This window comes from Lathamus discolor, chromosome 1, assembly GCF_037157495.1.
Source record: "Lathamus discolor isolate bLatDis1 chromosome 1, bLatDis1.hap1, whole genome shotgun sequence".
Taxonomy (NCBI): domain Eukaryota; kingdom Metazoa; phylum Chordata; class Aves; order Psittaciformes; family Psittacidae; genus Lathamus; species Lathamus discolor.
The window spans coordinates 61,811,786-61,824,952 of record NC_088884.1 but is presented as its reverse complement, the minus strand read 5'-3'; the positions used below and the strand labels follow the sequence as shown (position 1 = coordinate 61,824,952).

At 39.6% G+C, this 13,167-nt stretch overlaps 1 protein-coding gene across 3 annotated transcripts in view; it reads left to right on the top strand.

Annotated features, from left to right (window-relative positions):
* The window catches only part of RASSF8 (Ras association domain family member 8), an 89,125-nt gene that overhangs the window by 60,166 nt on the left and 15,792 nt on the right, over positions 1–13,167 (top strand). For all 3 annotated transcript variants that reach the window (XM_065673904.1, XM_065673914.1, XM_065673923.1), the window contains one exon: positions 6,962–7,160. In XM_065673904.1, the coding sequence (XP_065529976.1) occupies positions 7,058–7,160 (103 nt within the window). In that variant the 5' untranslated portion in view covers positions 6,962–7,057. The remainder of the gene's footprint in view (positions 1–6,961; positions 7,161–13,167) is intronic.

Sequence of the window (13,167 nt, the reverse complement as noted above, 5' to 3'; positions counted from 1 at the left end):
TTAATACTCTTCAGTTTTAAACTTATGCTCTCAATTTGTCTGAGTGAAATCTGGTTAGTATAAGCAAGATCCTTGGAATTGTCTGACTTGAGAGCTATCACCATCTCCAAAATGCCGTTGGGTTTTTGTACCTCGAGTCTGTGTGGAGTTCAGATGCTTTTTATATCGCATCTTATGGAAATGAGACTATTAATTTCAGAGTTGTTCCTGCTGTATTAATTCAAGTGTGAGGATGTGAAACTTACTATTCACTGTTACTGTTTAACTGCATTACTGTTAAAAAAGCAAAGTTATATTCTTAACAGTGACCAAATAAAAAGAAACTTTTAAGAAGCCATCTGTTTCACTAACTCAGCTGCTGGTTTGGTTCCTTTTGAGGTGATTTGAAGATGTTACAGGGCACAGTTAAGTCAAGCCTTGTGCCTTCAGAGTTGTGAGTCAAGATACAAGGTGTTATAGACCATGATGGGATTTGAAAGCTTTGGCACTCCAGCCACTAATACACATTGTGACAATGGCTTGGAACTTAGTTTTCTATGAAGGCGTGTGAATTTTAGACACAATTTGTGATAATGAAGTTTTCTAGCTACCTCATTTCCTGCAGCTTCCAAGCTGGTGAATCCTCTTTTGTGTTGCAGTTAAATTGTTGCTAAATGGTATCTCGGGTTTCTTCAGTTTTACTCCTAATCATGAGCTAGATTAATGAAGTTAACTGATGATAGAGGAGGAAGAGCACTGATGCCCTATTAATGAATTTGGGGATGATCTTGGTATACTAGTGTGTCCTTCAGCTTGCTGTTAAAGGTCAGGAAGGACAGCAAAGACTTGGATTCAGCCCCCATCTCGTTGAGTAGGAAAAAAAAAAAGAGGGAAGAGGGGGAGAGACAGGTTGTGCTGATGCCTTTGAAATAGCTGTCATTTGTTTCTGTGTGTCTCAAGGAAACAAATTACACGTTGGACAGAGATGTTCTAAGAAGCCTTAGAACAGCAGACAGTGAAAAATCAAGATCTTACAAGGGTTGAGACTAAAACACTGTGAGGGAAGAAAATGCCCTAAAGACAAACATGCTGGAGTCAGAGATCAGACTGAGAATAAAATACTGAAGTGAAAAATATAATTTTCAAGGTGGAAGAATTATTTCAACTAATAACTCACTTCATAGTTGCCATTAATAAAATCTATCTTTAAAAGAGACTGCGAAAGCTGTGGGTCAATTCTTTATTTCCTCTTATCGCTAATACAAAGAGAAATGAGACTTCAAACTTGATTGTTTTCTGTGCCGTAAAGATCGTAGCTCAATGAGGGGGATGTTCTGTATTTAGGGGAGCTACCTTTTGGCCTCTTTGCTTCAAAAGAATGTTATTTTTCTAATTTCCACCCCCTTCTCCCATGCCCCCCCCCCCCCCCCCCCCGTTGTTAGCTGTATTGCACAAGAAGAAACTGCAAAACAAGCAACAGCTCCTGGACTAGGCAGTTGAGGGTTCTTGGATGCAAGTCAACTAGTAATTTGTGTGGGAAACTGACTTTGGGACTTCTGGGGAATTCTGGGTTATCTGGAAGGAACATTTCTAGCAGCCATTGTTGCTAGAGACATCCTCTCATAGTTCAGAGTTTGTATGAGCTCATGTAGTGGTCCTGTCATCTCACAGGTAGTTTGTGTGTAGCTTGGATATCACTTGTAGCATCTGGATTTTGGCCTGTTTCAGGTGGATACATTGGACCATCTTTTGGCGTGTTTCACACAGACATGTGTTGGACCATCTTTTGGCCAGCGTCATGTGAGGAAAATTCTTCGGTGCTTAAGCTCTCTCAAGCTCATTCTCAACACTATCATCTTCATGGTTGTGGGACCTCTGGTTTGTTTGTTTTAAGCAGTGCTTATTATCTCTGAGCGTTCTTGTGGAATAGCAAAAAGAATAACACTGCACAAGAGGAAGCCACTTAGTCCAGCTAAAAAACTTTAGAACACTCCTTCTGCATAAACACTTTCTTTACAAAGAAAACACTTTCTTTACAAAGATTGCAAAGCCACAACCTGTTCCTTTCTAATTAAATATCAAGTGAAAATCTTCTGCATGAAAAATTTTGTTTTGAACCCTGCCATGAAAGCTTTGTTGCCCATTTGTTGGTGTGAAGCAGTGCATCTTGTAGGATATTTCTCCTTGATCAATCCAAGGGAGGAGGCTTTTAGATAAATACTAGTTAGCTTGCTTCCAGTAACCAATTCTTCATTTGCAGTCATCTTCATCTGGAAAATGTTGGTTTGCTTTATGCCATGGTTCTTATGGTAGGGGGGATCTGCCAAATGCCTCCCTCTTCGCAGGGGGTACTATCATGCTCTTCTGGATGGTTTTGTGAGTTCTTTCTGGTTAGTTGAGCGGCTTATTTGTGCTCTTTTTAGTTTTTCTTTTTCAATCCAGTCTTGCTTGCACTAACTGTTCTTGCTTCAAACCTGGGTGGAATAAGCTGCCTCTTTGTCCAGAGCCCTATTTGGTGTCATAATATGGAAAGGCACGGAATACAACTTGGCTATAATGCACAAAGAATAAGAAGTAAAGGGAATAGTGCCAAACTCCAGATGATGTTCAGTTACAGCTAATTATGAATGGAAGTGCTCACTTTAAAGTCTAATAAGCAGCACACTGATTATTTGTTGGGGGAACAGAAAGTTACTGAAGTGGTTGGTCAAAATTCTGCTGCTGGCTTCAGCTGCAGCAGGGTTCTAGCCCTGATTCGAGGGGCATGCTGATTTCGCATAAGGTGAACCTTCTAAAGATTAGAAGTGAGGTGAAACCAAAATCTTATTTTTAGCTCTCAGGGAGGCTCATGACTTAACACTTACGTCAAGGTTAGATAGTTTTTTCAAACATCTGCTTGGAATATCTCTTCTCAAATACAAGAAAAGCCCTTTGCACTTTGTCAGTTCTGCCTGTCTTTGATGAAGCTGCAGCCTTTTTGTAGTTCATAAACTAGCTGTGTAGAGGTAGCTAAGTAGTAGCATATATGTACGTGTGTATGTGTATATATGCATTTTTCTTTTTACTTAAAACCTGAACAAATACCCGAAGGAATAAGATATCATCAGTCAATCAAGATAAAAGTAGAATTTAGGGTATATTTGTTTAATGCCTGGCAAACAATGTAATTGAGGAGGCTTCAGGCAAGGTAATGGAGAACAAAAAGCACATGGGAGAGAGGTGGGGGGAGGAAGAAGCTGGTGGATGTCACGTTTCCAATGCTTGGTTCTACTCAGAAATACCTGTCACTGTGGAGCTGATCACTGCAAAACTGGGGGGAAGCTGTGATCAGAGGGATGCTTTGGCTTGTGTGCCACTCCTCTGTAAATTAGCTTTGCATTCCTATTCCCAATTGTTCCTAAAATAAGTTATGCATAAGGTGAACTGGTTTTGAACTGATGAGATTGTGAAACCTCAAGCGAGCTTTTTTCCCCTAACCCTTTCCATTGGCTTCAGAGATAAACTCGTATGATATCGTAGGATATTTTGTCATCTTTATTGCAAAAGCACAGTGTTCATTCTGGACACAAATTTCAGGTTGAAAAATGTACCTGTGACTGCCATAATAGTCCTCAGTGAAAAGGCAGATAAGCTATTAATGGTACACGAGTTAACTGTCCGCAAATAAAGAACTGAATGCATATGAAGAAAAACCAGATGCTAATAGCAAGGTGTAATACAGTTACAGTTGGGAAGCAGAGAGAGATCAAAAGGTTTTCTGGTTTTCAGACCTCTCTGTGAACTTCTACTGCACAATCCTAGAAACCAAACCAATCCCTGTGATTTTTTATTATTATTTATTCTAGATTAGCTTTGCTTAGAAATTATAATGAGACACTGATTTCAGCACATTAATCTTACATTTCTGGAGTCTGCATAAGGTTCTGGTCCTTGAAAGTATTCTGCTAGAGTTTGTGGGGCACACAATCCCTTAATTCAGCCCTGTATGTTGGTCTGACGGAAGCATGTACCACAGGCTGATTTTATTGGTTCGCTCTCACTATTTAGTCTATTAAAACTATTTGCCCTGTAAGAAATGAATGGGAACATTTCCCCTGAGCTCAGACTGTTTCAAAGACGCTTTGTTCAGATCATTTGCCGCTTTGGTGAGCGCTGTTTTCAAAATTGGAAGTGTCAGCAAATATTTCATTATTAAATGATGCCTCTCTTTAGTAATTTTTCATTTCTTTTTTAAAAGATGGACAGTAGGAAAACAGATGACCAAAACTGATCTGTACTGAAAGCAAGACTCTACATTGCATGCTGACTGGGGGGAAAATGCACTTGCTGGCTTGCTAAAATGAGATAATAGTTTGGATGTTGACAGACAAAAACAATTAGAGCTGTTGGATGCTTTGCTGACGTGTGCATTGTCACATGAAGAGATGGCTTGGTTGGTGCCAGTAAATCTGAACTGTTCAACTCTCAGCAAGATATTAAGTTAATTAATAAAATTCCTTATGGCTGTGGTTGGAATGTGAGGTCTGTTTATTTGTGAAGACAGCTTGTCCAGGAACAAACAGCGGAGGTCACTGATGGGGCCCATTAGGTGTTTGCTCAGACTCTGTTCTATTACAGGCTAGTTAAAGACTTTCTTCTGCTTTATTTCTTGGTACATTAAAACAATGTTACATGACTGAAGTGTTTCTGTATTTGTACACTTGTGCGGATAATAGTTTTCTTTAAAGTATTTAATTAAACATGGGAAAATGTTTTATTAAAACTCTTTGACCTCTTTGGGGTTTTAGGTGCTTACTCATGTTTCAGAAGACTCAACTTCTCTATGCACTGTATTCTTAAAGCCTGTCACTTTTTTTTCTTGATTAATTATGCAAGCACGTTTGAAGTCTGGTTTTACATATACCGTTGAACTTACTTATGTTTCTTTTGTTTTCTAAATGGTTATGTTTGGACAGGGAGTTTGGGCTGTGGGTGCTGAACTGACTTCACAGCAGCCTTGCTTAGTGCTCCTCCACTAAAGCTTGTTCTCTCCATGTGGTGTTACCCCTCTGGCTCTAATGGACTTTGGGGTGTACTGCTGCTGACTGCCACAGCTTGCCAGGGACAGATCTGTATTTCTTCTAGATCCTGTGTCAGTACTTGTCAGCTGCTGAATAAAGCGTTTGGTTGTAGAAGGGAAATAATCTTTTCATTCTAGCTTCAGGGCTGCACTGATACATCTTTTTGATGCATAAAGAGATGTTCACTTCACCAGCAGGAAGCAGCTCTGATTAGACTGTAAACATGAACTGTACTAAGGATTTGCTTACTTTTTCCTGCTCCATTTCTGCCTTCATGTGCAGAATCTGTTAAATCCATCAGGATCATCAGATTTCATGTTTCTTGTGTAACCCTACCCTGCTTGCCTTTACTAATCTCCACTAAATAGCTTTCAGGTTTCTTTTACTTTATTCCTGTGTTACCCATTTTCCTTGTACTTAGTTTTTAAAAAGTATTGCCTTTAGTTTTATAATTTTATCCACGTTGGATTACTTGAATACATGAGCTGCTTTTAATTTACTGTCATGATTTATTTTTCCTCTATCTGCTTAAATAACTCTGCTATCTCATTAGGGGCCTGTTTTGTTTGGTAGGTTTTCTTGTTGGTTTTGTTTGTTTGTTGTTAAGGAATAATCATTATTGGTGGTTTTTTTTGTTTCAGTTTTGGGGGAGGTTTTCTATTTTTAAGAAGACAGTTCTTGGGAGATTATACTTTGAAATATTTGAAATTCAGCATCTCAGCAGTTCCGGTTAGAAATGAACTTTTGTGAGCCATGATGCCAGTGGATCTGCTTATGCAGAAGAAAAACAGCTCTTGGATAAGCTGACCTCATAGCAAACCCACTGGAGTTCACGTCGGTAATTAGTCTAGAAGCTAGCATTAGATGAACCTTGATTAGGTAAACTTGACTGTTGGTAACAAGATAGCAGAGGGCATATGGCTGCTTGCTTTGTCCTAATCTAGCTCTCTAGGTTTGTAACTTTATTTCTGTGCTTGAAAGTTTTTCTGGCATTCCAACGCAGAAGGAGACTTTTGAACTCATGGGATTTCTTTGTATTAGAAAAAACAACCCTCTGACTTTCTCCCATCCAGCACCCCACCCCCCACCCCTCCCATTTACAAACTTGAGGAATTTTTCTTTTTTAAAGTTAAATTGGGAGCTGGCACACCGTATTAGCTGCTATGACTGCTGTTATTTCAGCAAAGGCTATAGAACTATACTCAAAATCAAGAACCGACTAGACTAGATGCTATGGCTTGTTTTATTTAGTATCATTGCAGTGCCTGTGGAAAAACCTCAGATAACATTAATCAGTGTGTCTCCTCACAGAACCAGCACAGTGTTAGCAGGGGTTAAACCACCTCTGCAACACCTCCTCTGATGCATCTCCATGTTTGAGAGAGAGAAACAATCTGCCTGATTGCTTTACTTTCTGGGCTTTCCAGCGTTGAGACTAAATGCAAACATTGTTGGGACTAGGAGCCTTCAGCTGCTTCTGTATGCAGAGCAAGGTTGGACTGTAATTGAAAATGTTTCCCCCTTGGTTTTTTGTGCCACCACCTGCTAGAAATTACTGAACAAACACTGAAAGCATCTATAACCAGTCCCTTGAGACATCCAGGCAGTATATAAAGAAGGAGGGGTACCTGTTGCTGGAAACTGTTACGAGTTTACTCTGGAATTGTTTATTTAATGCTACTTCTTTTGGTGCTCTTTTTGTAATAACTTTTAGTATTTTAGGAAATAAACTGTAATGGAACTTCCGGTATGTCTATAGAATGGCTAAACATTGCTAAAGCATGGGATGTTTGATCGGTGTTAGTATTTTTAAAGAAAGGAAGCTATGTTGCTGCTTCTATCCAATAAATGTAAGGTGAATTTGTTAACTTTTAAAACTGGTAATGCCTCACTATAAACACCAGGATCTTTCTCTCTTGTAGCTGCTGAGAGAAGAAGTCTGCTGCATTACCTCTGGTACAGCTGCAGCTATGACTTGACTCATTTGCATTCATGGCTCTTGGATGATCTAGTGAACCATGGAGCTCAAAGTATGGGTGGATGGAGTCCAGAGAATCGTGTGTGGGGTCACTGAAGTCACAACATGCCAGGAAGTTGTAATAGCCCTTGCTCAGGCTATTGGTAAGTAACTGTCAGGTGGGTGTCTGGGAACGGTGGGGGGGAAGCTTGTTTTATGAAGCCAAACTAAAGGGAGGTGGGGTTGCACTGAATATCAGTAGAACATGAGATAACCTTGTAGTGTAAACTTGTAGCATTTGATTTTTAACCTGACAGAGATTAAAAAGGAAGAAAAGAAACACTTTGAAATCTATAAACTTTCATTTAGTACAGATTTATTCTCTCGATAATAATATGCCGTCATTTGTCATTGTAAATACTGCCTGTACTGCAGGAGGAGCTAAGCTGTCAATGTTTTGAGTACCAAAGTAGTATAAAAGCAGTGTAAAATGATAGCTAAAAAAATAATTGCTTTTCACAAGCTGATGATGTTCATTGAAATTACACACATTGTAGCTATATTGGGAACAGCGTAAATCAATTAAATGGATTGTTCAAGTTCTCTTCTTACTCCTGAGCATCACATAACTCAGTACTACTGAAAGGGTAACTTGAAGTCTGCTCAGTGTTAGCTATTTGCTGAACACTTTAGTGGGGGAAAAAAACCCGACCAAATTTAAAGATCTTTAAGGCTCCTTCAGGCTTGTCAGATCTTTCTCAGTGACTGAGAGCATCCTGAATAAGCCTCAACTTCGTTCCTTCAGTGCTTGATATGCTGAATTTTATTCTTTGCTAAAATGGTATAATTGACTTCACATACTATTCAAATTTACATGTTAAAACATATGTCTTTCCTAAAATTAAATTGATAAATTAATGGCTTGCTTTTGCAGTTTTCACTATTGCAACGATTTTGCAAGATTGTGTTAGCCATCTAACTCAATTGCAAAATAATGATTTTTCTAATAAAAACCAACCTGGGGCCATGAATGTCAACTAGATATTGTACCTGTAAGCATGAAGTCTGTTTCCCTGAATTTGTGATGTTTATTTAAGTGTGTGCTTCTGAAGGTTATTTCCATATACTTTCATCTGATGGAGTAGAAGACTGACAGTTTTTTGGTTTGTACCTTCAGGGGACGGAGCATAATGCTAGCATGTGTACTCTATCTGTGCCCATCAAACACCTTTTAAAGTTTCATTTAAAGAAAGTCACTATGTCTCAAACCTTGTATTTGATGGTTAACCATTAAGTATGCTTTTACTGTTTGTGTTAGCTGCAGCTTTTCATTTAATGCTAATTAGTTTATGAATTGCTTGCTTCCATATCTCATTTTCTGCCTGTAGGTCTTTCAAGGCACAATTCTGGTATCATGATTAGTTCCTAGTACTGATTAAGAAGTGTTACATAGAGAAAATAAACTGGTTGTGGTAAACTTCTGGTTTTTACTTTGTTTTCAGTCTCTTTCATCTTATTTCCTTTGCCTCCTCCCAAGAAACATAAAAATGCTAAGCTCCAAGTTCTGGTCAGTAATTTAATATTCTTCTGTGTAACTTCTCTTTTAATGTGTCCTCATTTATTATCCTCAGCTCTGAAAAGACTCCATCAGCCTTGGAAATGCTTACAGTTTTTCTCAACTCATCAGACTTCCTTTTCTGTAACACGTCACCAGTTATCTGAGGCATGTGACTGGTTCCACATGGAGATAAATCTCAGTTGCAACTAGAGCCAAATTAAGATAACTTTGGAAACTCCTTCCTAAGGGAAATACCTCTTGAGAAAACACCTCTGGTAATGGTGCTCCAGTTTCTTACTGTGGCAGCTAGGACAATATTAAACACTATATAAATAACACTTCCATGTCTGGCAGATAGGACTTTCCGAACCCTTCTGTCAGGTTATTCATCAGAAAAGCAACCATCTGTCTGCTCCTTTGATTTGGCTATAGGTACCAGCTCACCAAGAATAATTGTCACTGGAATTTGAATGGGAATCTATTAAAATGTATCCCTGTAGCTCTTACCTGACATTTGGTGGTGGAAAGGAGCCAGTCTGAGTTGGCTTCCTCCTCGGCTGGCTCTGATCTCATTTTCCACTTTGCAGTCTGGCTCCTTCAGCAGTCGCATAGCTTAGCAGGACTCAGTATTATTTTGTCTGTCTGTTGGTCTGTCTGTAAGGCTTTTGAGATGCTCCTTTTGTTTTACCATGTCTCTCAGTTTATTGCTAGATCTTTGACTTAAAAAATACAGCACACACATACAGTGTGGTCGTCTTCACTGAGCCTGAAATATGAACTGCAACAGGTATATTACTTGTGTTGAAGTGCAGTGTCTGGAATATCTGCAAATTAATGTATCTTACAGCTGTATCCACTGAAGAAAGCACAAGCCAAAGATACTTGGAATAAGACATCCCTAGTTCAAGAAGCTTCTCATGGATAAACTGAAGCTGCCTCTATTCTAGAGCTGTGAACAGTAAAGCTTTACAATGTATTTCAGAAATAGGAAAATCAAATGTTTATCGAATGGGCTGTGGTTGGAATGCACCTCTGAACATCATCTAGTCCAACTCTGCTGCTTAAAGCAGGGTCAGCTAGAGAGTGTTGCTCAGGGCCAAATGCAGTCAGGGTCTGCGTATAGCCAGGCATGGAGACTCCACTACCTCTGTGGGCCATCTGTTCCAGTGTTCAGCCACCTTCACAGTAAGAGTGGTTTTTCCTTATGCTTAAACGGAATCTCTTGTATTTCAAGACATTTGCTGTCACTTGATCAAACGCAGTGCCATGTCTCCTGATCTCCCACTGTGATAAGAGCAACAAAAAGGTTTCCATCTATGCACTTTCCAGCTTTTTTTTTCTTTTAAAAGCAGAGACGGGAACCTGTGTTCTAGGGCTGTTTTACCCAAGCAAAAATAGTAAGTCATGCTGGGCTGTGCCCCTTCTGTAGGAGGTTCTGCTCCATACCCAAAGTATAGTCTAATCATTTCGCAGCGGAGTTCTGTCACTTTAACTTGCCTGGCTAATGCTCCTTGACCTCTTCCTTACAGATAGTGTCTGCCACCATTACTCTTCCAGTGGAAAGGCCTGCTTGTCTCTCTTCCTTTGGAGCTGTACACCCAATGCGTAACATTTGTGTTACCTGTTCTTGCACTGGGATCTCCTTTTCCTGTTGCCCATCTCTTGATCATTTTACAGAAAGGAAATAATTTTACTCCCGGTTTATGTACAAATTAGGGGTTTTTGTAATTGCCATTTGGCTTGAAGTTAAATGATTTCAATTAAATCTTAAACTTCATTCATTAAAACAAAAAAGGAGACTTGTCTCCTTTGGCTGTCCCAACAAATCTTATTTTAAAAATACATGCATATAATTAAAAAATGTGAGAGAGAATAATATCAATTGGATATAACTTTGGATACTGTAATTGATTGTGTCTAACTTAGAAAAGCCTTAGCTGGAGGGAGGGTCCCTGAAATTCTGCTCAAGACAGACATAGAACTACCCAGTTACAGGTTTCAAAGGAGTGAAATCACCTCCCACTGGGGTCTTGAAGAACACTTGATATTGCCTTTTATGGGTTTTATCCAGGGCTGACTTTTAAAAACAAACAAAAACCCACCCTCAAGCTGTTCACAGATTACAAAATATAAGATTTGACCTTAAAATACAAGTAAGAAAAGTGTTCATTTCATCATGGGAAACTGAGGCCTCACCAAAAAGTAAAAATAAACCACAGCCTACAATTTAAATGGAGAGCCATGAGCCTTGTTTTAAAACTATTTTTGCCAGGAGAGATAAGCTAGATTTTATCACATCCATTATTGTCTATTTTAAAAATGTACATTTGGCAGCAAATTCTGCCTGTTCTTCTGTGTCCACTAGCTTCTCTGTGCATTCTGTGAAAATCATGCCAGAATGGCTTCATACAAACATTGCTTGCTCATTTGGATTCCTCTCTTTAATCTGGGCAACTTGAAAAACAGGTAAAACAAAAGGTATTGATACTTTTCAACTGTATACATGGCGAGATGGTTGGTGAATCCAGTCATAGTCTGTTTTGCTAAGTAGTATATGGGCTTATAGAATCACAGAATGGTTCGGGTTAGAAGGAGCTTTAAAGCTCATCCTGTTCCAACCCCCCTGCCTCAGGCAGGGGCATCTTCCACTAGACCAGATTGCTCAAAGCCCCGTCCAACCCAGCCTTGAACACTGCCAGGGATGGGGCAGCCACAGCTTCTCTGGGTCCCCTGTGCCAGTGTCTCACCACCCTCATGGTGAAGTATTTCTTCTGTTATAGTTAAGTGCCTGTGAGCATAGTGGCTCCTCTCAAAAAATCATTGTAATACTGAGTGGGAAAACCAGACAGTATCCTAGAAGAATGTGAGCTCATTGCATTAGCTGATAGTTGAGGGAAATGTAATTTGACTATAGTTTTGGGGGGTTTTTTTAATTGGCTTTTACTGATTGTTTTCCATTCAAATCTCAAAAAGATAAAAATATCTTCCAAACGGATACGGTGATGAATAGCACGGTTACAAATACACTTTCCCTGTTTCTTCAGAAGTGTTTTTCTCCCAGTTCCAGCCCCTGTGAGGATTTTTACTGCTCTTGTTGCTATTTCTTTTTCCCTCTGGAGAGTATGCCTTCTATACTCAGAATGACATGGTTGTTTCCTAGAAAGAGAATATTTCAGTCTACAGATGTGAAGCTTGAATTTCTTACCAAAGTGTGCTTTTGCATTCTGCCCTCCCGTTAGTTTTCTGTGGCAAATAATTAAAATGGCAGACTTGCTTTAAATAGTGCTGTGGATTTTGGTTTTCTGGCTGTAGCACAGTATCAGGAGAATATGAGCAACACTTCACTGAACAAGGAGTACAGCTGTCTCTTTTTAAAATTAAACAAATGCAGCTGTCAGGTTTTTTTTATTGCAGTTGAGTATTTTTCCTCAAAGATAAATGGGGTGTATTTATGAAAATAAAGCACAGATTTGTTCATGCTTTTTCAGACATGCAATATTTGTGAAGCTCAGCCAGAGTTGTATCTGGAAAAATCACACCACTTTATTGATGTCTCCTCTTACGTTCTTCCCTTCCTCCATATAACTTGCTAAAGCAAGTGCCAGAGCTAGCTGTCAGATACTTGGAGAGAAAGAAAAGAGTCTGGGGTTGAATTGAATCAGAGTGATGAGTCTGAAGAGGATTAGAAAAAGGGAACAATTCTTGTGTATGAGCTAAGGTTTTTAAACTACATTAACCATGTAGTTTACTGCTAAGAATCACTTAAAACTTGTGTTATTTTTGACCCCAGAATTTCATTCTCTTCTGCTTTAAATAGCAACTTTTAGAGGGATAATACGTACAAGAAAGCTGCATGCTGTGGTGATCCCATGGAGTGATCATAAAAACTTTCTGGTTCAGAAACCTTGTGACAGTAACCTTGCTGAGAGGCACGGTGGTTGGGTGAGATGATTTGTTGTCACATTTAATGGTGTGGTATGTCTAGCGCAGAGGTGCCATGTGCAGCAGAGACCTAAGCTGCTTGATCTGCTGTGCCACATCTTGCTGTTCAACCTCAGCCAAACTGCTCCTCTGCATTGTTTCACCTGTTCAGGGAGTGGGTCTAAAATAAGTGCAGTACCTCAGGGTGCTTAGATGAGGGCAGTTGAACGTATCAGACTACTCTTAAGTGCTTTCTTTTGTTGGGTTGTGAGAAACTCTTGTATGCCTTTTCATTCTGACTGAAAGGATGATAGTCTTGGTATAGGCTTCAGTCCTGGTAAAAAAATCATGAGCACAGCTGTACCTGGTGAACTAAGCAGACCTTTGCTGTGATTGCACTTAAGTCTATTTATCTCTATGGGCATGTTTTCCTAGGACTGGGCTCCTACGCTGAGTCTCATCTTTTTCTATGGTATACATACACATGAGTGCAAAATACAGCAACAGTTAAGAAATCTGAGTAATGCAAACACTAACTTCTATTCTTTACTGTGAAGGTGGTGAGGCCCTGGCACAGACTGCCCAAGGAAGTGATGGATTGCCCATCCCTGGCAGTCTTCAAGGCCAGGTTGGATGTGGTCTTGAGCGACGTGGTCTAGTGGAAGGTGTCCCTGCCCATGGCAGGGGGTTGG